At 44.2% G+C, this 25,847-nt stretch overlaps 1 protein-coding gene across 1 annotated transcript; it reads left to right on the top strand.

Moving 5' to 3' along the window:
- Window positions 1–12,678, top strand: LOC135571159 (histidine-rich glycoprotein-like). The gene is made up of 5 exons (XM_065016950.1): window positions 1–24; window positions 4,944–5,086; window positions 6,626–6,744; window positions 11,624–11,751; window positions 11,851–12,678. The coding sequence occupies exons 4-5, from the start codon at window positions 11,632–11,634 to the stop codon at window positions 12,652–12,654; spliced, it is 924 nt and encodes a 307-aa protein (XP_064873022.1). The 5' UTR covers window positions 1–24; window positions 4,944–5,086; window positions 6,626–6,744; window positions 11,624–11,631; the 3' UTR covers window positions 12,655–12,678.
- The last annotated feature ends 13,169 nt before the right edge of the window (window positions 12,679–25,847 follow it).

Raw genomic sequence — 25,847 nt, 5'->3', positions numbered from 1 at the left:
CACTACTTCCCTAGCCTGCTCAAGGTAACACACTACTTCCCTAGCCTGCTCAAGGTAACACACTACTTCCCCTAGCCTGCTCAGGTAACACACTACTTCCCTAGCCTGCTCAAGGTAACACACATCACATCACGCCGGGTTCTAGTCTGGTATCTGGCCGCCGGGTTCTTGTAGTTATTAGTTCTAGCGTGGGACAGTCCAGGCCTGGTATCTGACTATGTGATGTGATGTAGTTCCTAGCGTGGGACAGTCCAGGCCTGGTATCTGACTATGTGATGTGATGTAGTTCCTAGCGTGGGACAGTCCAGGCCTGGTATATGACTATGTGATGTGTTGTAGTTCCTAGCGTGGGACAGTCCAGGCCTGGTATCTGACTATGTGATGTGTTGTAGTTCCTAGCGTGGGACAGTCCAGGCCAGGTATCTGACTATGTGTTGTAGTTCCTAGCGTGGGACAGTCCAGGCCTGGTATCTGACTATGTGTTGTAGTTCCTAGCGTGGGACAGTCCAGGCCTGGTATCTGACTATGTGTTGTAGTTCCTAGCGTGGGACAGTCAGGCCTGTATCTGACTATGTGTTGTAGTTCCTAGCGTGGGACAGTCCAGGCCTGGTATCTGACTATGTGATGTGTTGTAGTTCCTAGCGTGGGACAGTCCAGGCCTGGTATCTGACTATGTGTTGTAGTTCCTAGCGTGGGACAGTCCAGGCCTGGTATCTGACTATGTGTTGTAGTTCTAGCGTGGGACAGTCCAGGCCTAGTATCTGACTATGTGATGTGATGTAGTTCCTAGCGTGGGACAGTCCAGGCCTGGTATCTGACTATGTGATGTGTTGTAGTTCCTAGCGTGGGACAGTCCAGGCCTGGTATCTGACTATGTGATGTGTTGTAGTTCCTAGCGTGGGACAGTCCAGGCCTGGTATCTGACTATGTGATGTGTTGTAGTTCCTAGCGTGGGACAGTCCAGGCCTGGTATCTGAATATGTGTTGTAGTTCCTAGCGTGGGACAGTCCAGGCCTGGTATCTGTGTTGTAGTTCCTAGCGTGGGACAGTCCAGGCCTGGTATCTGACTATGTGATGTGTTGTAGTTCCTAGCGTGGGACAGTCCAGGCCTGGTATCTGACTATGTGTTGTAGTTCCTAGCGTGGGACAGTCCAGGCCAGGTATCTGACTATGTGATGTGTTGTAGTTCCTAGCGTGGGACAGTCCAGGCCAGGTATCTGACTATGTGTTGTAGTTCCTAGCGTGGGACAGTCCAGGCCTGGTATCTGACTATGTGTTGTAGTTCCTAGCGTGGGACAGTCCAGGCCTGGTATCTGACTATGTGTTGTAGTTCCTAGCGTGGGACAGTCCAGGCCTGGTATCTGACTATGTGATGTGATGTAGTTCCTAGCGTGGGACAGTCCAGGCCTGGTATCTGACTATGTGATGTGATGTAGTTCCTAGCGTGGGACAGTCCAGGCCTGGTATCTGACTATGTGTTGTAGTTCCTAGCGTGGGACAGTCCAGGCCTGGTATCTGACTATGTGTTGTAGTTCCTAGCGTGGGACAGTCCAGGCCTGGTATCTGACTATGTGATGTGATGTAGTTCCTAGCGTGGGACAGTCCAGGCCTGGTATCTGACTATGTGATGTGATGTAGTTCCTAGCGTGGGACAGTCCAGGCCTGGTATCTGACTATGTGATGTGTTGTAGTTCCTAGCGTGGGACAGTCCAGGCCTGGTATCTGACTATGTGTTGTAGTTCCTAGCGTGGGACAGTCCAGGCCAGGTATCTGACTATGTGATGTGTTGTAGTTCCTAGCGTGGGACAGTCCAGGCCTGGTATCTGACTATGTGATGTGTTGTAGTTCCTAGCGTGGGACAGTCCAGGCCAGGTATCTGACTATGTGTTGTAGTTTCTAGCGTGGGACAGTCCAGGCCTGGTATCTGACTATGTGTTGTAGTTCCTAGCGTGGGACAGTCCAGGCCTGGTATCTGACTATGTGTTGTAGTTCCTAGCGTGGGACAGTCCAGGCCTGGTATCTGACTATGTGATGTGTTGTAGTTCCTAGCGTGGGACAGTCCAGGCCTGGTATCTGACTATGTGTTGTAGTTCCTAGCGTGGGACAGTCCAGGCCAGGTATCTGACTATGTGTTGTAGTTCCTAGCGTGGGACAGTCCAGGCCTGGTATCTGACTATGTGATGTAGTTCCTAGCGTGGGACAGTCCAGGCCTGGTATCTGACTATGTGATGTAGTTCCTAGCGTGGGACAGTCCAGGCCTGGTATCTGACTATGTGATGTGTTGTAGTTCCTAGCGTGGGACAGTCCAGGCCTGGTATCTGACTATGTGTTGTAGTTCCTAGCGTGGGACAGTCCAGGCCTGGTATCTGACTATGTGTTGTAGTTCCTAGCGTGGGACAGTCCAGGCCTGGTATCTGACTATGTGTTGTAGTTCCTAGCGTGGGACAGTCCAGGCCTGGTATCTGACTATGTGTTGTAGTTCCTAGCGTGGGACAGTCCAGGCCTGGTATCTGACTATGTGATGTGTTGTAGTTCCTAGCGTGGGACAGTCCAGGCCTGGTATCTGACTATGTGATGTGTTGTAGTTCCTAGCGTGGGACAGTCCAGGCCTGGTATCTGACTATGTGATGTGTTGTAGTTCCTAGCGTGGGACAGTCCAGGCCTGGTATCTGACTATGTGATGTGTTGTAGTTCCTAGCGTGGGACAGTCCAGGCCTGGTATCTGACTATGTGATGTGTTGTAGTTCCTAGCGTGGGACAGTCCAGGCCTGGTATCTGACTATGTGATGTGTTGTAGTTCCTAGCGTGGGACAGTCCAGGCCTGGTATCTGACTATGTGTTGTAGTTCCTAGCGTGGGACAGTCCAGGCCAGGTATCTGACTATGTGATGTGTTGTAGTTCCTAGCGTGGGACAGTCCAGGCCAGGTATCTGACTATGTGTGTTGTAGTTCCTAGCGTGGGACAGTCCAGGCCTGGTATCTGACTATGTATGTGTTGTAGTTAGCGTAGTTCCAGGCCTGGTATCTGACTATGTGTTGTAGTTCCTAGGGACAGTCCAGGCCTGGTATCTGACTATGTGTTGTAGTTCCTAGCGTGGGACAGTCCAGGCCTGGTATCTGACTATGTGTTGTAGTTCCTAGCGTGGGACAGTCCAGGCCTGGTATCTGACTATGTGTTGTAGTTCCTAGCGTGGGACAGTCCAGGCCTGGTATCTGACTATGTGATGTGTTGTAGTTCCTAGCGTGGGACAGTCCAGGCCTGGTATCTGACTATGTGATGTGTTGTAGTTCCTAGCGTGGGACAGTCCAGGCCTGGTATCTGACTATGTGATGTGTTGTAGTTCCTAGCGTGGGACAGTCCAGGCCTGGTATCTGACTATGTGATGTGTTGTAGTTCCTAGCGTGGGACAGTCCAGGCCTGGTATCTGACTATGTGATGTGTTGTAGTTCCAGGCCTGGGACAGTCCAGGCCTGGTATCTATGTGATGTGTAGTTCCTAGTGGGACAGTCCAGGCCTGGTATCTGACTATGTGTTGTAGTTCCTAGCGTGGGACAGTCCAGGCCAGGTATCTGACTATGTGATGTGTTGTAGTTCCTAGCGTGGGACAGTCCAGGCCAGGTATCTGACTATGTGTTGTAGTTCCTAGCGTGGGACAGTCCAGGCCTGGTATCTGACTATGTGTTGTAGTTCCTAGCGTGGGACAGTCCAGGCCTGGTATCTGACTATGTGATGTGATGTAGTTCCTAGCGTGGGACAGTCCAGGCCTGGTATCTGACTATGTGATGTGATGTAGTTCCTAGCGTGGGACAGTCCAGGCCTGGTATCTGACTATGTGATGTGTTGTAGTTCCTAGCGTGGGACAGTCCAGGCCTGGTATCTGACTATGTGTTGTAGTTCCTAGCGTGGGACAGTCCAGGCCAGGTATCTGACTATGTGATGTGTTGTAGTTCCTAGCGTGGGACAGTCCAGGCCTGGTATCTGACTATGTGATGTGTTGTAGTTCCTAGCGTGGGACAGTCCAGGCCAGGTATCTGACTATGTGTTGTAGTTTCTAGCGTGGGACAGTCCAGGCCTGGTATCTGACTATGTGTTGTAGTTCCTAGCGTGGGACAGTCCAGGCCTGGTATCTGACTATGTGTTGTAGTTCCTAGCGTGGGACAGTCCAAGCCTGGTATCTGACTATGTGATGTGTTGTAGTTCCTAGCGTGGGACAGTCCAGGCCTGGTATCTGACTATGTGTTGTAGTTCTAGCGTGGGACAGTCCAGGCCAGGTATCTGACTATGTGTTGTAGTTCCTAGCGTGGGACAGTCCAGGCCTGGTATCTGACTATGTGATGTAGTTCTAGCGTGGGACAGTCCAGGCCTGGTATCTGACTATGTGATGTAGTTCCTAGCGTGGGACAGTCCAGGCCTGGTATCTGACTATGTGATGTGTTGTAGTTCCTAGCGTGGGACAGTCCAGGCCTGGTATCTGACTATGTGTTGTAGTTCTAGCGTGGGACAGTCCAGGCCTGGTATCTGACTATGTGTTGTAGTTCCTAGCGTGGGACAGTCCAGGCCTGGTATCTGACTATGTGTTGTAGTTCCTAGCGTGGGACAGTCCAGGCCTGGTATCTGACTATGTGTTGTAGTTCCTAGCGTGGGACAGTCCAGGCCTGGTATCTGACTATGTGTTGTAGTTCCTAGCGTGGGACAGTCCAGGCCTGGTATCTGACTATGTGATGTGTTGTAGTTCCTAGCGTGGGACAGTCCAGGCCTGGTATCTGACTATGTGATGTGTTGTAGTTCTAGCGTGGGACAGTCCAGGCCTGGTATCTGACTATGTGATGTGTTGTAGTTCCTAGCGTGGGACAGTCCAGGCCTGGTATCTGACTATGTGATGTGTTGTAGTTCCTAGCGTGGGACAGTCCAGGCCTGGTATCTGACTATGTGATGTGTTGTAGTTCCTAGCGTGGGACAGTCCAGGCCTGGTATCTGACTATGTGGATGTGCTGCCCTCTCTGGTCACAGCTGGGACTGCAGTTGAGCTGCTGCACTCTCTACTGGACTTGCCCTGTCTCACTGCTGCTCTCACCCTGCAGCTCAGGTACACACACACACACACACACACACACACACACGTAGAGATAGAATGCTTATACAGTTGAACTCTGAAGTTTACATACACCTTAGCCAAATAAATTTTAACTTCGTTTTTCACAATTCCTGACATTTAATCCTAGTAAAAATTCCCTGTCTTAGGTCAGTTAGGATCACCACTTTATTTTAAGAATGTGAAATGTCAGATTAATAGTAGAGAGAATTATGTATTTCAGCTTTAATTTCTTTCATCACATTCCCAGAAGGTCAGATGTTTACAGACACTCAATTAGTATTTGGTAGCAATGCCTTTAAATTGTTTAACTTGGGTCAAACGTTTCAGGTAGCCTTCCACAAACGTCCCACAGTAAGTTTGGTGAATTTTGGCCCATTCCTCCTGACAGAGCTGGTGTAACTGAGTCAGGTTTGTAGGCCAACTTGCTCGCCCACAAATCTTCTCTGGGATTGAGGTCAGGGCTTTGTGATGGCCACTCCAATACCTTGACTTTGTTGTCCTTAAGCCATTTTGCCACAACTTTGGAAGTATGCTTGGGGTCAATGTCCATTTGGAAGACCGATTTCCGATCAAGCTTTATCTACCTGACTGATGTCTTGAGATGTTGCTTCAATACATCCACATAATTTTCCTGCCTCATGATGCCATCTATTTTGTGAAGTGCACCAGTCCCTCCTGCAGCAAAGCAGCCCCACAACATGATGCTGCCACCCCCATGCTTCATGGTTGGGATGGTGTTCTTCGGCTTGCAAGCCTCCCCCTTTTTCCTCCAAACATAACGATGGTCATAATGGCCAAACAGTTCTATTTTTGTTTCATCAGACCAGAGGACATTTCTCCAAAAAGTACGATCTTTCTCCCCATGTGCAGTTGCAAACCGTAGTCTGGCTTTTTTATGGCAGTTTTGTAGCAGTGGCTTCTTCCTTGCTGAGCAGGCCTTTCAGGTTATGTCGATATAGGACTCGTTTTACTGTGGATATAGATACTTTTGTACTCTTTTCACACCAAAGTACATTCATAGGCTAATTGACACAATCTGAGTCAATCAGAAGCTTCTAAAACCATGTAATTGTCTGGAATTTTCCAAGCTGTTTAAAGGCACAGTCAACTCAGTGTATGTAAACTTCTGACCCACTAGAATTGTGATACAGTGAATTAATCTGTCTGTAAACAATTGTTGGAAAAATGACTTGTGTCATGCACCAAGTAGATGTCCTAACCGATTTGCCAAAACTATAGTTTGAAAATCCAACCTAAGTGTATGTAAACTTCCGAGTTCAACTGTATACACAATAAATACGTAGTGTATTCTACGTTGATGTGTGTAAAGTATCTCTGTAAGATGGTGTAATAACAAATCAATAACATACACAATACATACATAGTGTATTCTACGTTGATGTGTGTAAAGTATCTCTGTAAGATGGTGTAATAACAAATCAATCAATAACATACACAATGTTCCTAGAAGCATTTCAGGGAAACATCAGAGCAGAATAGAAATGTAACATGGTGATCTGTGCTTGTCAGGTCTGCATGCTTCCCTGTGTCTGAGCCAGGGGGGCGTGGTCTGTCATCGCTGGAAGCTTTCCGAAGCCCCGCCCATAGAGGCCTCTTCCTGTTCCTGTTGAGAGGGGAGGCAGGGTCTGGTAATGTCACAAACTACTGTAATATTACTACTGTAATGCTATAATACCACTACTACTGTAATACTGTAATACCACTACTATAATGCTACTGTAATATCACTACTACTGTCATACCACTACTACTGTAATATCACTACTACTGTCATACCACTACTACTGTCATACCACTACTACTGTAATATCACTACTACTGTCATACCACTACTATAATGCCACTACTACTGTAATACCACTACTACTGTAATATCACTACTACTGTAATATCACTACTACTGTCATACCACTACTACTGTAATATCACTACTACTGTCATACCACTACTACTGTCATACCACTACTACTGTAATATCACTACTACTGTCATACTACTACTGTAATATCACTACTACTGTCATACCACTACTGTAATATCACTACTACTGTCATACCACTACTGTAATATCACTACTACTGTCATACCACTACTACTGTAATATCACTACTACTATAATACCACTACTGTAATACTATAATACCACTACTGTAATATTATAATACCACTACTGTAATATTACTCCTGTAATTCTATAATACCACTACTACTGTAATACCACTACTACTGTACTACTGTAATACCACTACTACTGTACTACTATAATTCCACTACTGTACTACTATAATACCACTACTGTAATATTACTACTGTAATGCTGTAATACCACTACTGTAATATCACTACTACTCTAATACCACTTCTACTGTAATACTGTAATACCACTACTACTGTAATACCACTACTACTATAATACTACTACTACTGTAATACCACTACTACTATAATATTGTAATACCACTACTGTAATACTGTAATACCACTACTACTGTAATACTGTAATACCACTTCTACTGTAATACTGTAATACCACTACTACTGTAATACCACTACTACTGTAATACTACTACTACTGTAATACTACTACTACTGTAATACCACTACTGTAATATCACTACTACTGTAATACTACTACTACTGTAACACCACTACTGTAATATCACTACTACTGTAATACTACTACTACTGTAATACCACTACCACTGTAATATCGCTACTACTGTAATACTACTACTGCTGTAATACCACTACTGCTGTAATACCACTACTGTAATACTACTACTACTGTAATACTACTACTACTGTAATACCACTACCACTGTAATACCACTACTACTGTAATACTACTACTACTGTAATATCACTACTACTGTAATACCACTACTGTAATACTACTACTACTGTAATACTACTACTACTACTGTAATACCACTACCACTGTAATGTCACTACTACTGTAATACCACTACTGTAATACCACTACTGTAATAGTACTACTACTGTAATACTACTACTACTGTAATACTACTACTACTGTAATATCACTACTACTGTAATACTACTACTACTGTAATACTACTACTACTGTAATACCACTACTGCTGTAATACCACTACCGCTGTAATACCACTACTGTAATACCACTACCACTGTAATATCACTACTACTGTAATATCACTACTATAATGCCACTACTACTGTAATACCACTACTACTGTAATACCACTACTACTGTCATACCACTACTACTGTAATACCACTACTACTGTCATACCACTACTACTGTAATACCACTACTACTGTCATACCACTACCACTGTAATACCACTACTGTAATACCACTACTACTGTAATACCACTACTACTGTAATACCACTACTACTGTCATACCACTACTACTGTAATACCACTACTACTGTCATACCACTACTACTGTAATACCACTACTACTGTCATACCATTACCACTGTAATACCACTACTACTGTAATACCACTACTACTGTAATATCACTACTGTAATACCACTACTACTGTAATATCACTACTGTAATACCACTAGCACTGTAATACCACTAGCACTGTAATACCACTACTGTAATACCACTACTACTGTAATACCACTACTGTAATACCACTACTACTGTAATACCACTACTACTGTAATACCACTACTACTGTAATATCACTACTGTAATACCACTACTACTGTAATATCACTACTGTAATACCACTACTGTAATACCACTACTACTGTAATACCACTACTACTGTAATACCACTACTACTGTAATACCACTACTGTAATACCACTACTGTAATACCACTACTACTGTAATACCACTACTGTAATACCACTACCACTGTAATACCACTACTGTAATACCACTACTACTGTAATACCACTACTACTGTAATACCACTACTGTAATACCACTACCACTGTGTACCACTGCTGTAATACCACTGCTGTAATGCCACTACTACTGTAATACCACTACTGTAATACCACTACTGTAATACCACTACCACTGTAATACTACTGCTGTAATACCACTACTGTAATACCACTACTACTGTAATACCACTACCACTGTAATACTACTACTACTGTGTACCACTACTGTAATCACCACCTACTACTGTAATACTACTACTACTGTAATACCACTACTACTGTAACCACCACTACTACTGTCATACTACTACTACTGTAACACCACTACTGTAATACCACTACTACTGTAATACCACTACTACTGTAATGCTACTACTACTGTAATACCACTACTACTGTAATGCCACTACTACTGTCATACTACTACTGCTGTAACACACTACTGTAATACCACTACTACTGTCATACTACTACTACTGTAATACTACTGCTGTAACACCACTGCTACTGTAAATCACTGCTGCTGTAATATCACTACTGCTGTGTGCTACTACTACTGTAATGCCACTACTATAATGCTGTAATACCACCACTACTATAATACTGTAATACCACTACTGCTGTAATACCACTGCTATAATGCTGCATGCCACTACTGCTGTAATTGCCGCTGCTGTAACACCATTACTGCTGTAATACCACTACTACTGTAATACCACTACTATAATACTGTAATACTACTACTACTGTAATACCACTACTGTAATATCACTACTACTGTAATACCACTACTACTGTAATACTACTACTACTGTAATACACCTACTGTAATACTATAATACACCTACTGTAATACACCTACTGTAATGCCACTACTGTAATGCCACTACTGTAATGCCACTAATGTAATACTGTAATGCCACTACTGTAATACTGTAATGCCACTACTGTAATGCCACTACTGTAATAACACTACTGTAATAACACTACTGTAATGCCACTACTGTAATACACCTACTGTAATGCCACTACTGTAATGCCACTACTGTAATACTGTAATGCCACTACTGTAATGCCACTACTGTAATGCCACTACTGTAATGCCACTACTGTAATAACACTACTGTAATGCCAATACTGTAATGCCAATACTGTAATAACACTACTGTAATGCCAATACTGTAATGCCAATACTGTAATGCCAATACTGTAATGCCACTACTGTAATAACACTACTGTAATACCACTACTAACACTACTGTAATAACACTACTGTAATACCACTACTAACACTACTGTAATAACACTACTGTAATAACACTACTAACACTACTGTAATACTGTAATAACACTACTGTAACGCCAATACTGTACTGCCACTACTGTAATAACACTACTGTAATAACACTACTGTAATAACACTACTAACACTACTGTAATAACACTACTGTAATAACACTACTGTAATGCCAATACTGTAATGCCAATACTGTAATGCCAATACTGTAATGCCACTACTGTAATAACACTACTAACACTACTGTAATACTGTAATAACACTACTGTAATAACACTACTAACACTACTGTAATACTGTAATAACACTACTGTAATAACACTACTAACACTACTGTAATGCCACTACTGTAATAACACTACTGTAATGCCAATACTGTAATGCCAATACTGTAACGCCAATACTGTACTGCCACTACTGTAATAACACTACTGTAATAACACTACTGTAATAACACTACTAACACTACTGTAATAACACTACTGTAATAACACTACTGTAATAACACTACTGTAATACCACTACTAACACTACTGTAATAACACTACTGTAATAACACTACTGTAATAACACTACTGTAATAACACTACTAACACTACTGTAATAACACTACTGTAATAACACTACTGTAATAACACTACTGTAATAACACTACTAACACTACTGTAATAACACTACTGTAATAACACTACTGTAATAACACTACTGTAATAACACTACTAACACTACTGTAATAACACTACTAACACTACTGTAATAACACTACTGTAATAACACTACTGTAATAACACTACTGTAATAACACTACTGTAATAACACTACTAACACTACTGTAATAACACTACTAACACTACTGTAATAACACTACTGTAATAACACTACTGTAATGCCAATACTGTACTGCCACTACTGTAATAACACTACTGTAATAACACTACTGTAATAACACTACTGTAATAACACTACTGTAATACTGTAATAACACTACTAACACTACTGTAATAACACTACTGTAATAACACTACTGTAATGCCAATACTGTACTGCCACTACTGTAATAACACTACTGTAATAACACTACTGTAATAACACTACTGTAATAACACTACTGTAATACTGTAATAACACTACTGTAATAACACTACTAACACTACTGTAATAACACTACTAACACTACTGTAATAACACTACTGTAATAACACTACTAACACTACTGTAATAACACTACTAACACTACTGTAATAACACTACTAACACTACTGTAATAACACTACTGTACTGCCACTACTGTAATATAACTGTATTTCTCCCCAGGTGATACCATGGACAGACTGAGTGTGCTCCATGACCTGCTGATGGAGGCAGCTGATTGGTCCAGAGTCATCCAATCAGCTCAAAGTGTTCCAGTGCTGCTGCACGTCTACTTCAACACAGTTACCACGGTAACACACACACAGGCTACAACCAGAATAAGTCAGAGATAAAACATGTATTTTGTGTATATAAGTACAGCTTAGATATGTGTGTGTGTGTGTGTGTAGGTATCAGATGAGAGGTTGCTGGCCCAGCTGGTGTTGGTGCTGTTGGAGAGAAGCAGTCTGTTGCTCAACATCCCCAAATACACTGCAGAGATACACCGGTCAGTACACACACACACTGGTCAGGACACACACACACACACACACACACTGGTCAGTACACACACCGTATCACACACACACTGGTCAGGACACACACACACACCGGTCAGTACACACACACACACTGGTCAGGACACACACCGCATCACACACACACTGGTCAGGACACACACACACTGGTCAGGACACACACACACACACACACACACACTGGTCAGTACACACACCGTATCACACACACACTGGTCAGGACACACACCGCATCACACACACACTGGTCAGGACACACACACACACACTGGTCAGGACACACACACACTGGTCAGGACACACCGTATCACACACACACTGGTCAGGACACACACACACACTGGTCAGTACACACACCGTATCACACACACACTGGTCAGGACACACACACACTGGTCAGTACACACACCGTATCACACACACACTGGTCAGGACACACACCGTATCACACACACACTGGTCAGGACACACACCGTATCACACACACACTGGTCAGGACACACACATACACTGGTCAGGACACACACCGTATCACACACACACTGGTCAGGACACACACACACTGGTCAGGACACACACACACACTGGTCAGGACACACACCGCATCACACACACACTGGTCAGGACACACACACACACTGGTCAGGACACACACCGTATCACACATACAGGTAATGTGTACATGTAGGTAGGGGTGAAGGGTACATGTAGGTAGGGGTGAAGGGTACATGTAGGTAGGGGTGAAGGGTACATGTTAGTTGAGGTAATGTGTACATGTAGGTAGGGGTGAAGGGTACATGTAGGTAGGGGTGAAGGGTACATGTTAGTTGAGGTAATGTGTACATGTAGGTAGGGGTGAAGGGTACATGTAGGTAGGGGTGAAGGGTACATGTAGGTAGGGGTGAAGGGTACAGGTTAGTTGAGGTAATGTGTGCATGTAGGTAGGGGTGAAGGGTACATGTAGGTAGGGGTGAAGGGTACATGTAGGTAGGGGTGAAGGGTACATGTAGGTAGGGGTGAAGGGTACATGTAGGTAGGGGTGAAGGGTACATGTAGGTAGGGGTGAAGGGTACAGGTTAGTTGAGGTAATGTGTACATGTAGGTAGGGGTGAAGGGTACAGGTTAGTTGAGGTAATGTGTACATGTATGTAGGGGTGAAGGGTACAGGTTAGTTGAGGTAATGTGTACATGTAGGTAGGGGTGAAGGGTACAGGTTACTTGAGGTAATGTGTACATGTAGGTAGGGGTGAAGGGTACATGTAGGTAGGGGTGAAGGGTACATGTAGGTAGGGGTGAAGGGTACAGGTTAGTTGAGGTGAAGGGTACATGTAGGTAGGGGTGAAGGGTACATGTAGGTAGGGGTGAAGGGTACATGTAGGTAGGGGTGAAGGGTACATGTAGGTAGGGGTGAAGGGTACATGTAGGTAGGGGTGAAGGGTACATGTAGGTAGGGGTGAAGGGTACATGTTAGTTGAGGTAATGTGTACATGTAGGTAGGGGTGAAGGGTACATGTAAGTAGGGGTGAAGGGTACATGTAGGTAGGGGTGAAGGGTACAGGTTAGTTGAGGTAATGTGTACATGTAGGTAGGGGTGAAGGGTACAGGTTAGTTGAGGTAATGTGTACATGTAGGTAGGGGTGAAGGGTACAGGTTAGTTGAGAAATGTGTACATGTAGGTAGGGGTGAAGGGTACAGGTTACTTGAGGTAATGTGTACATGTAGGTAGGGGTGAAGGGTACATGTAGGTAGGGGTGAAGGATACATGTAGGTAGGGGTGAAGGGTACATGTAGGTAGGGGTGAAGGGTACAGGTTAGTTGAGGTAATGTGTACATGTAGGTAGGGTGAAGGGTACAGGTTAGTTGAGGTAATGTGTACATGTAGGTAGGGGTGAAGGGTACAGGTTAGTTGAGGTAATGTGTACATGTAGGTAGGGGTGAAGGGTACAGGTTAGTTGAGGTAATGTGTACATGTAGGTAGGGGTGAAGGGTACAGGTTAGTTGAGGTAATGTGTACATGTAGGTAGGGGTGAAGGGTACAGGTTAGTTGAGGTAATGTGTACATGTAGGTAGGGGTGAAGGGTACAGGTTAGTTGAGGTAATGTGTACATGTAGGTAGGGGTGAAGGGTACATGTAGGTAGGGGTGAAGGGTACAGGTTAGTTGAGGTAATGTGTACATGTAGGTAGGGGTGAAGAGTACAGGTTAGTTGAGGTAATGTGTACATGTAGGTAGGGGTGAAGGGTACAGGTTAGTTGAACATCTTGGTCATGTTCTGTTATAATCTCTACCCGGCACAGCCAGAAGAGGACTGGCCACCCCACATAGCCTGGTTCCTCTCTAGGTTTCTTCCTAGGTTTTGGCCTTTCTAGGGAGTTTTTCCTAGCCACCATGCTTTTACACCTGCATTGTTTGCTGTTTGGGGTTTTAGGCTGGGTTTCTGTACAGCACTTTGAGATATCAGCTGATGTACGAAGGGCTATATAAATACATTTGATTTGATTTGATGTAGGTAGGGGTGAAGGGTACAGGTTAGTTGAGGTAATGTGTACATGTAGGTAGGGGTGAAGGGTACAGGTTAGTTGAGGTAATGTGGACATGTAGGTAGGGGTGAAGGGTACATGTAGGTAGGGGTGAAGGGTACAGGTTAGTTGAGGTAATGTGTGTATGTAGGTAGGGGTGAAGGGTTCATGTAGGTAGGGGTGAAGGGTACATGTAGGTAGGGGTGAAGGGTACAGGTTAGTTGAGGTAATGTGTATATGTAGGTAGGGGTGAAGGGTTCATGTAGGTAGGGGTGAAGGGTACAGGTTAGTTGAGGTAATGTGTACATGTAGGTAGGGGTGAAGGGTACATCTAGGTAGGGGTGAAGGGTACAGGTTAGTTGAGGTAATGTGTACATGTAGGTAGGGGTGAAGGGTACAGGTTAGTTGAGGTAATGTGTACATGTATGTAGGGGTGAAGGGTACATGTAGGTAGGGGTGAAGGGTACAGGTTAGTTGAGGTAATGTGTACATGTAGGTAGGGGTGAAGGGTACAGGTTAGTTGAGGTAATGTGTACATGTAGGTAGGGGTGAAGGGTACATGTATGTAGGGGTGAAGAGTTCAGGTTAGTTGAGGTTATGTGGACATGTAGGTAGGGGTGAAGGGTACATGTAGGTAGGGGTGAAGGGTACATGTAGGTAGGGGTGAAGGGTACAGGTTAGTTGAGGTAATGTGTATATGTAGGTAGGGGTGAAGGGTTCATGTAGGTAGGGGTGAAGGGTACATGTAGGTAGGGGTGAAGGGTACAGGTTAGTTGAGGTAATGTGTATATGTAGGTAGGGGTGAAGGGTTCATGTAGGTAGGGGTGAAGGGTACAGGTTAGTTGAGGTAATGTGTACATGTATTTAGGGGTGAAGGGTACATGTAGGTAGGGGTGAAGGGTACAGGTTAGTTGAGGTAATGTGTACATGTATGTAGGGGTGAAGGGTACATGTAGGTAGGGGTGAAGGGTACAGGTTAGTTGAGGTAATGTGTACATGTAGGTAGGGGTGAAGGGTACAGGTTAGTTGAGGTAATGTGTACATGTATGTAGGGGTGAAGGGTACAGGTTAGTTGAGGTAATGTGTACATGTAGGTAGCGGTGAAGGGTACAGGTTAGTTGAGGTAATGTGTACATGTATGTAGGGATGAAGGGTACAGGTTAGTCGAGGTAATGTGTACATGTAGGTAGGGGTGAAGGGTACAGGTTAGTTGAGGTAATGTGTACATGTAGGTAGGGATGAAGGGTACAGGTTAGTCGAGGTAATGTGTACATGTAGGTAGGGGTGAAGGGTACATGTAGGTAGGGGTGAAGGGTACATGTATGTAGGGGTGAAGGGTACATGTATGTAGGGGTGAAGGGTACATGTAGGTAGGGGTGAAGGGTACAGGTTAGTTGAGGTAATGTGTACATGTAGGTAGGGGTGAAGGGTACAGGTTAGTCGAGGTAATGTGTACATGTAGGTAGGGGTGAAGGGTACATGTAGGTAGGGGTGAAGGGTACAGGTTAGTTGAGGTAATGTGTACATGTAGGTAGGGGTGAAGGTACAGGTTAGTCGAGGTAATGTGTACATGTAGGTAGGGGTGAAGGGTACAGGTTAGTTGAGGTAATGTGTACATGTAGGTAGGGGTGAAGGGTACAGGTTAGTCGAGGTAATGTGTACATGTAGGTAGGGGTGAAGGGTACAGGTTAGTTGAGGTAATGTGTGCATGTAGGTAGGGGTGAAGTGTACATGTAGGTAGCGGTGAAGGGTTCAGGTTAGTTGAGGTAATGTGTACATGTAGGTAGGGGTGAAGGGTACATGTAGGTAGGGGTGAAGGGTACATGTAGGTAGTGGTGAAGGGTACATGTAGGTAGGGGTGAAGGGTACAGGTTAGTTGAGGTAATGTGTACATGTAGGTAGGGGTGAAGGGTACATGTAGGTAGGGGTGAAGGGTACATGTAGGTAGGGGTGAAGGGTACATGTAGGTAGGGGTGAAGGGTACATGTAGGTAGGGGTGAAGGGTACAGGTTAGTTGAGGTAATGTGTACATGTAGGTAGGGGTGAAGGGTACAGGTTAGTTGAGGTAATGTGTACATGTAGGTAGGGGTGAAGGGTACAGGTTAGTTGAGGTAATGTGTACATGTAGGTAGGGGTGAAGGGTACAGGTTAGTTGAGGTAATGTGTACATGTAGGTAGGGGTGAAGGGTACAGGTTAGTTGAGGTAATGTGTACATGTAGGTAGGGTGAAGGGTACAGGTTAGTCGAGGTAATGTGTACATGTAGGTAGGGGTGAAGGGTACAGGTTAGTTGAGGTAATGTGTACATGTAGGTAGAAGTGAAGGGTACATGTAGGTAGGGGTGAAGGGTACAGGTTAGTTGAGGTAATGTGTACATGTAGGTAGGGGTGAAGGGTACATGTAGGTAGGGGTGAAGAGTACAGGTTAGTTGAGGTAATGTGTACATGTAGGTAGGGGTGAAGGGTACAGGTTGGTTGAGGTAATGTGTACATGTAGGTAGGGGTGAAGGGTACAGGTTAGTTGAGGTAATGTGTACATGTAGGTAGGGGTGAAGGGTACATGTAGGTAGGGGTGAAGGGTACAGGTTAGTTGAGGTAATGTGTGCATGTAGGTAGGGGTGAAGGGTACATGTAGGTAGGGGTGAAGGGTACATGTAGGGAGGGAGTTGTAGGGAGTTTTTCCTAGCCACCGTGCTTTTACACCTGCATTGTTTGCTGTTTGGGGTTTTAGGCTGGGTTTCTGTACAGCACTTTGAGATATCAGCTGATGTACGAAGGGCTATATAAATAAATTTGATTTGATTTGATGTAGGTAGGAATTGAAGGGTACAGGTTAGTTGAGGTAATGTGTACATGTAGGTAGGGAGTGAAGGGTACAGGTTAGTTGAGGTAATGTGGACATGTAGGTAGGGGTGAAGGGTACATGTAGGAAGTGAAGGGTACAGGTTAGTTGAGGTAATGTGTGTATGTAGGTAGGGGTGAAGGGTTCATGTAGGTAGGGGTGAAGGGTACATGTAGGTAGGGGTGAAGGGTACAGGTTAGTTGAGGTAATGTGTATATGTAGGTAGGGGTGAAGGGTTCATGTAGGTAGGGGTGAAGGGTACAGGTTAGTTGAGGTAATGTGTACATGTAGGTAGGTAGGTGAAGGGTACATGTAGGTAGGGAGTGAAAGGGTACAGGTTAGTTGAGGTAATGTGTACATGTATGTAGAAAGTGAAGGGTACATGTAGGTAGGGGTGAAGGTACAGGTTAGTTGAGGTAATGTGTACATGTAGGTAGGGGGTGAAGGGTACAGGTTAGTTGAGAGTAATGTGTACATGTATGTAGGGTGAAGGGTACATGTAGGTAGGAGGTGAAGGGTACAGGTTAGTTGAGGTAATGTGTACATGTAGGTAGGAGTGAAGGGTACAGGTTAGTTGAGGTAATGTGTACATGTAGGTAGGAGTGAAGGGTACAGGTTAGTTGAGGTAATGTGTACATGTAGGTAAGGTGAAGGGTACATGTATGTAGGGGTGAAGAGTTCAGGTTAGTTGAGGTTATGTGGACATGTAGGTAGGGGTGAAGGGTACATGTAGGTAGAGGTGAAAGGGTACATGTAGGTAGGGGTGAAGGGTACAGGTTAGTTGAGGTAATGTGTATATGTAGGTAGGGTGAAGGGTTCATGTAGGTAGGGTGAAGGGTACATGTAGGTAGGGGTGAAGGGTACAGGTTAGTTGAGGTAATGTGTATATGTAGGTAGGGGTGAAGGGTTCATGTAGGTAGGGGTGAAGGGTACAGGTTAGTTGAGGTAATGTGTACATGTATTTAGGGGTGGTATTTTATGTAGGTAGGAATTGAAGGGTACAGGTTAGTTGAGGTAATGTGTACATGTATGTAGGAAGTGAAGGGTACATGTAGGTAGGGGTGAAGGGTACAGGTTAGTTGAGGTAATGTGTACATGTAGGTAGGGAGTGAAGTGTACATGTAGGTAGCGGTGAAGGTTCAGGTTAGTTGAGGTAATGTGTACATGTAGGTAGAAATTGAAGGGTACATGTAGGTAGGGGTGAAGGGTACATGTAGGTAGTGGTGAAGGGTACATGTAGGTAGGAGTGGAAGGGTACAGGTTAGTTGAGTAATGTGTACATGTAGGTAGGGGTGGAAGGGTACATGTAGGTAGGGGTGAAGGGTACATGTAGGTAGGGGTGAAGGGTACATGTAGGTAGGGTGAAGGGTACATGTAGGTAGGGGTGAAGGTACAGGTTAGTTGAGGTAATGTGTACATGTAGGTAGGAGTGAAGGTACAGGTTAGTTGAGGTAATGTGTACATGTAGGTAGGAAGTGAAGGGTACAGGTTAGTTGAGGTAATGTGTACATGTAGGTAGGAGTGAAGAAGGGTACAGGTTAGTTGAGTAATGTACATGTAGGTAGGGAGTGAAGGGTACAGGTTAGTTGAGGTAATGTGTACATGTAGGTAGGGAGTGAAGGTACAGGTTAGTCGAGAGTAATGTACATGTAGGTAGGGGTGAAGGGTACAGGTTAGTTGAGGTAATGTGTACATGTAGGTAGGGGTGAAGGGGTACATGTAGGTAGGGGTGAAGGTACAGGTTAGTTGAGGTAATGTGTACATGTAGGTAGGGAGTGAAGGGTACATGTAGGTAGGGGTGAAAGAGTACAGGTTAGTTGAGGTAATGTGTACATGTAGGTAGGAGTTAGAGGTACAGGTTGGTTGAGGTAATGTGTACATGTAGGTAGGGGTGAAGGGTACAGGTTAGTTGAGGTAATGTGTACATGTAGGTAGAAATTGAAGGGTACATGTAGGTAGGGGTGAAGGGTACAGGTTAGTTGAGGTAATGTGTGCATGTAGGTAGGGGTGAAGGAGTACATGTAGGTAGGGGTGAAGAGGTACATGTAGGGAGGGAGTTGTAGGGAGTTTTCCTAGCCACCGTGCTTTTACACCTGAAGTGTTTGCTGTTTGAGGGTTTTTAGGCTGGGTTTCTGTACAGCACTTTGAGATATCAGCTGATGTGCGAAGAGGCTATCTAAATAAATTTGATTTGATTTGATGTAGGTAGGGAGTGAAGGTACAGGTTAGTTGAAGTAGTATGTGCATGTAGGTAGGGTGAAAGGTACAAGTTAGTTGAGAGTAATGTGGACATAGGTAGGGGTGAAGAGGTACATGTAGGTAGGGGTGAAAGGGGTACAGGTTAGTTGAGGTAATGTGTGTATGTAGGTAGGGTGAAGGGTTCATGTAGGTAGGGGTGAAGGGTACATGTAGGTAGGAGTGAAGGGTACAGGTTAGTTGAGGTAATGTGTATATGTAGGTAGGGAGTGAAGGGTTCATGTAGGTAGGGGTGAAGGGTACAGGTTAGTTGAGGTAATGTGTACATGTAGGTAGGGGTGAAGGGTACATGTAGGTAGGGGTGAAGAGGGGTACAGGTTAGTTGAAATTGTATGTGTACATGTATGTAAATTGAAGAATTGCATGTAGGTAGGGGTGAAGGGTACAGGTTAGTTGAGGTAATGTGTACATGTAGGTAGAAGTGAAGGGTACAGGTTAGTTGAGGTAAATGTGTACATGTATGGCAAGGGTGAAGGGTACATGTAGGTAGGGTGAAGGGTACAGGTTAGTTGAGGTAATGTGTACATGTAGGTAGGGAGTGAAGGTACAGGTTAGTTGAGGGTAATGTGTACATGTAGGTAGGGTGAAGGGTACAGGTTAGTTGAGGGTAATGTGTACATGTAGGTAGGGTGAAGGGTACATGTATGTAGGGGTGAAGAGTTCAGGTTAGTTGAGGTTATGTGGACATGTAGGTAGGGGTGAAGAGGTACATGTAGGTAGGGAGTGAAGAAGGTACATGTAGGTGAGGAATTGAAGGGTACAGGTAGGTTGAGAGTAATGTGTATATGTAGGTAGGGAGTGAAGGGTTCATGTAGGTAGGGGTGAAGGGTACATGTAGGTAGGGGTGAAGGTACAGGTTAGTTGAGGTAATGTGTATATGTAGGTAGGGTGAAGGGTTCATGTAGGTAGGGGTGAAGGGTACAGGTTAGTTGAGGTAATGTACATGTATTTAGGTGAAGAGGTACATGTAGGTAGGAGTGAAGGGTACAGGTTAGTTGAGGAGTAATGTGTACATGTATGTAGGAATTGAAGGGTACATGTAGGTAGGGGTGAAGGGAGTACAGGTTAGTTGAGGTAATGTGTACATGTAGGTAGGGAGTGAAGGTACAGGTTAGTTGAGGTAATGTGTACATGTACAGGTTAGGGTGAATGGGTACAGGTTAGTTGGGGTAATGTATACATGTAGGTAGGAGGTGAAGGGTACAGGTTAGTTGAGGTAATGATGTACATGTATGTGTACATGTAGGATGAAGAAGGGTACAGGTTAGTTGGGTGAAGTGTACATGTAGGTAAGTGAAGGTGTACATTAGTTGAGGTAATGTGTACATGTAGGTAGGGTGAAGAATACATGTAGGTAGGTTAGTACATGAGGTAATGTACATGTAGAGTAGGGAATTGAAAGGTACAGGTTAGTTGAGGTAATGTGTACATGTAGGTAGGGGTGAAGGGTACAAGGTTAGTTGAGTAATGTGTATATGTAGGTGGAGTGAAGGTTCATGTAGGTAGGGGTGAAGGGTACAGGTTAGTTGAAAATGAAGTACATGTAGGTTGAGGAGTGAAGAGGTACAGGTTAGTGAGGTATGAATGTTCATGTAGGTAGGGAGTGAAGGGTACAGGTTAGTTGAGTAATGTGTACATGTAGGTAGAAGTGTGAAGGTACAGGTTAGTTGAGGTGTGTGTACATGGGTAGGGAGTGAAGGTACAGGTTAGTTGGGAGTAATGTGTACATGTAGGTAGAAGTGAAGTGTACATGGGTAGGGGTGAAGGGTACAGGTTAGTTGAGGTAATGTGTACATGTAGGTAGGGAGTGAAGGGTACATGTTAGGTAGGAGTGAAGTGTGCATGTAGGTAGGGGTGAAGGGTAATGTTAGGTAGAGGGGAAGGGTACATGTAGGTAGTGGTGAAGTGTACATGTAGGTAGGGAGTGAAGGGTACAGGTTAGTTGAGGTAATGTGTATGTAGGTAGGGGTGAAGGGTACATGTATGTAGGGGTGAAGGGTACAGGTTGTTAGGTAGTGTACATGTAGGTGAAGGAAGATTTACATGTATGTAGGAATTGAAGGGTACATGTAGGTAGGAATTGAAGGTACATGTAGTTATTAATATGTACATGTAGGTAGGCGTGAAAGTACAGGTTACAGGTAATGTGTACATGTAGGCGTGAAGGGTATGTATGTATGAAGGGTAAGGTTAGTTGTAATGTGTACATGTAGGTAGGGAGTGAAGGGTACAGGTTAGTTGAGGTAATGTGTACATGTATGTAGAAATTGAAGGGTACAGGTTAGTTGAGGTAATGTGTACATGTAGGTAGAAAGTGAAGGTACAGGTTAGTTGAGAGTAATGTGTACATGTAGGTAGGGAGTGAAGGAGTACATGTACAGGGGTGAAGGGTACAGGTTGTTGAGGAGTAATGTACATGTAGGTAGAGTAGGTTCAGGTTAGTTGAGGTAAAGGTGCATGTAGGTAGGATTGAAGGGTACATGTAGGTAGGGGTGAAGGGTACATGTAGGTAGGGGTGAAAGGGTACATGTAGGTAGGGTGAAGGTACAGGTTAGTTGAGTATGTGTACATGTGGTGAGGGTGAAGGGTACATGTAGGTAAAAGTGAAGGTACAGGTTAGTTGAGGTAATGTATGTACATAGCAAAGAATTGAAGTGGTACAGGTAGAAGTGAAAAGGTAATGTTGACATGTATGTAGAAGTGAAAATACAAATTAGTAGAGTGAGTGGACATGTAGGTAGGGAGTGAAGGGTACAGGTTAGTTGAGGTAATGTGTACATGTAGGTAGGGGTGAAGGTACAGGTTAGTTGAGGTAATTGTACATGTAGGTAGAGAGTGAAGGGTACAGGTTAGTTGAGGTAATGATGTACATGTAGGTAGAAATTGAAGGGTACAGATTAGATTGAGGTAATGTGTACATGGATGTAGGTAGAGAATTGAAGAGGTACAGGTTAGTTGAGGTATATGTACATGTAGGTAGGGAGTGAAGGGTACATGTAGGTAGGGTGAAGGTACAGGTTAGTTGAGGTAATGTGTACATGTAGGTAGGGAGTGAAGGGTACATGTAGGTAGGAAGTGAAGGGTACAGGTTAGTTGAGTAATGTGTACATGTAGGTAGAAGTGAAGGGTACATGTAGGTAGGAGTGGAAGGGTACAGGTTAGTTGAGGTAATGTGTACATGTATGGTAGGAGTGAAGAGGTACATGTAGGTAGGGAGTGAAGAGTACAGGTTAGTTGAGGTAATGTGTACATGTAGGTAGAGAGTGAAGAATTACAGGTTGAGTTGAGGTAATGTGTACATGTAGGTAGGAGTGAAGGGTACAGGTTAGTTGAGGTAATGTGTACATGTAGGTAGGAGTGAAGGGTACATGTAGAGTAGGGTGAAGGTACAGGTTAGTTGAGGTAATGTGTACATGTAGGTAGGGAGTGAAGAGGTACATGTTAGGTAGGAGTGAATAGTGTACATGTAGAGGATGAGGACAAGTTAGTGAAGTATGTAACATATGAGTAAGGATGTAGAAGAGTATGTAAGTCAAGTTGATGTGATATTGATGTAGGTAGAGGTGAAAGGTACAGGTTAGGTAGTGAGTGAATGAGGTACATGTAGGTAGGGAGTGAAGGGTACAGGTTAGTTGAGGTAATGTGTACATGTAGGTAGGAGTTGAAGGGTTCATGTAGGTAGGGGTGAAGGGTACAGGTTAGTTGAGGTAATGTGTGCATGTAGGTAGGGGTGAAGGGTTCATGTAGGTAGGGGTGAAGGGTACATGTAGGTGAGGAGTGAAGGGTACAGGTTAGTTGAGGTAATGTGTACATGTAGGTAGAGGTGAAGAAGTTCATGTAGGTAGGAGTGAAGAGGTACAGGTTAGTTGAGGTAATGTGTACATGTAGGTAGGGAGGTGAAGTACATGTAGGTAGAGGTGAAGGGTACAGGTTAGTTGAGGTAATGTGTACATGTAGGTAGGTGAAGAGTACATGTAGGTAGGGGTGAAGGTACAGGTTAGTTGAGGTAATGTGTACATGTAGGTAGGAGTGAAGGTTACAGTTAGTTGAGTAATGTGTTCATGTAGGTAGGGAATTGAAGAGGTACAGGTTAGTTGAGGTAATGTGTGACATGTAGGTAGGGAGTGAAGGGTACAGGTTAGTTGAGGTAATGTGTACATGTAGTAGGAGTGAAAGGTACAGGTTAGTTGAGGTAATGTGGACATGTAGTAGGGGTGAAGGGTACAGGTTAGTTGAGGTAATGTGTACATGTAGGTAGGAGTAAGATATAAGTGGGGTTGAAGTAATGTGTACATGTAGGTAGGGGTGAAGGAGTACAAGTTAGTTGAGGTAATGTGTACATGTAGGTAGGAAGTGAAGAGTACAAGTTGAGTTGAGATGAATGTGTACATGTAGGTAGGGGTGAAGGGTACAGAGTGTAGTTGAGTAATGTGTACATGTAGGTGAGGAGTGAAAGGGTACATGTAGGTAGGGGTGAAGGGTACATGTAGGTAGGGGTGAAGGGTACAGGTTAGTTGAGAGTAATGTGTACATGTAGGTAGGAAGTGAAGAGGTACATGTAGGTAGGGAGTGAAGAGTACAGGTTAGTTGAGGTAATGTGTACATGTAGGTAGGGAGTGAAGGGTACAGGTTGGTTGAGGTAATGTGTACATGTAGGTAGGGGTGAAGAGGTACAGGTTAGTTGAGGTAATGTGTACATGTAGGTAGAAGTGAAGAGGTACATGTAGGTAGGGAGTGAAGAGTACAGGTTAGTTGAGTATGTGTGCATGTAGGTAGGAGTGAAGGTACATGTAGGTAGGGGTGAAGGGTACATGTAGGGGAGGAGTTGTAGGGAGTTTTCCTAGCCACGTGCTTTCACACCTGCATTGTTTGCTGTTTGGGGTTTTAGGCTGGGTTTCTGTACAGCACTTTGGGAATATCAGCTGATGTACGAAGAGGCTACTATAAATCAATTGATTTGATTTGATGTAGGTAGAGTTGAAGGGTACAGGTTAGTTGAGGTAATGTGTACATGTAGGTAGGAGTGAAGGTACAGGTTAGTTGAGGTAATGTGGACATGTAGGTAGAGTGAAGGTATGAGTAGTTGAGTACATGTTAGTATGTATGTATGTAGGTAGTGAAGGGTTCATGTAGGTAGGAGTGAAAGGGTACATGTAGGTAGGGAGTGAAGGGTACAGGTTAGTTGAGGTAATGTGTATATGTAGGTAGAGGTGAAGGGTTCATGTAGGTAGGGGTGAAGGAGTACAGGTTAGTTGAGGTAATGTGTACATGTAGGTAGGAATTGAAGGGTACATGTAGGTAGGAGTGAAGGGTACAGGTTAGTTGAGGTAATGTGTACATGTAGGTAGAGAGTGAAGGGTACATGTAGGTAGGGAAGTTGAAAGGGTACAGGTTAGTTGAAGTAATGTGTACATGTAGGTAGGAGTGAAGGGTACAGGTTAGTTGAGTAATGTGTACATGTAGGTAGGAAGTGAAGGGTACATGTAGGTAAGGGGTGAAGAATTACAGGTTAGTTGAGAGTAATGTGTACATGTAGGTAGGGAGTGAAGAAGTACAGGTTAGTTGAGAGTAATGTGTACATGTAGGTAGGGGTGAAGGAGTACAGGTTAGTTGAGTAATGTGTACATGTAGGTAGAAGTTGAAGGGTACATGTATGTAGGGGTGAAAGGTACAGGTTAGTTGAGGTTATGTGGACATGTAGGTAGGGGTGAAGGGTACATGTAGGTAGGGGTGAAGGGTACATGTAGGTAGAGAGTGAAGGGTACAGGTGTAGTTGAGGGTAAGATGTATATGTAGGTAGGGGTGAAGGGGGTTCATGTAGGTAGGGGTGAAGGGTACATGTAGGTAGGGGTGAAGAGTACAGGTTAGTTGAGGTAATGTGTATATGTAGGTAGGGGTGAAGGGTTCATGTAGGTAGGGATTGAAGGGTACAGGTTGAGTTGAGGTGAATGTGTACATGTATTTAGGGGTGAAGGGTACATGTAGGTAGGGGTGAAGGGTACAGGTTAGTTGGGTAATGTGTACATGTATGTAGGGGTGAAGGAGTACATGTAGGTAGGGGTGAAAGGGTACAGGTTAGTTGAGGTAATGTGTACATGTAGGTAGGGGTGAAGGTACATGTGGCAGGTAGGGGTGTAAGGGTTGAGAGTAATGTGTACATGTAGGTAGAGATTGAAGGGTACAGGTTAGTTAAGGTAATGTGTACATGTAGGTAGGGGTGAAGGGTACAGGTTAGTTGAGGTAATGTGTACATG

The sequence above is a fragment of the Oncorhynchus nerka genome, unplaced genomic scaffold, assembly GCF_034236695.1.
Source record: "Oncorhynchus nerka isolate Pitt River unplaced genomic scaffold, Oner_Uvic_2.0 unplaced_scaffold_720, whole genome shotgun sequence".
Lineage (NCBI taxonomy): Eukaryota > Metazoa > Chordata > Actinopteri > Salmoniformes > Salmonidae > Oncorhynchus > Oncorhynchus nerka.
Note: the sequence above shows the minus strand (reverse complement) of the source record. Positions and strands in the feature narration are given on the sequence as shown.

Coding starts and splice junctions, on each gene's coding strand:
- LOC135571159 (XM_065016950.1), top strand. CDS start 11,632: ATGGACAGACTGAGTGTGCTCCATGACCTGCTGATGGAGGCAGCTGAT. Junction 11,752..11,850: donor ACTTCAACACAGTTACCACG/GTAACACACACA, acceptor GTGTGTGTGTAG/GTATCAGATGAGAGGTTGCT.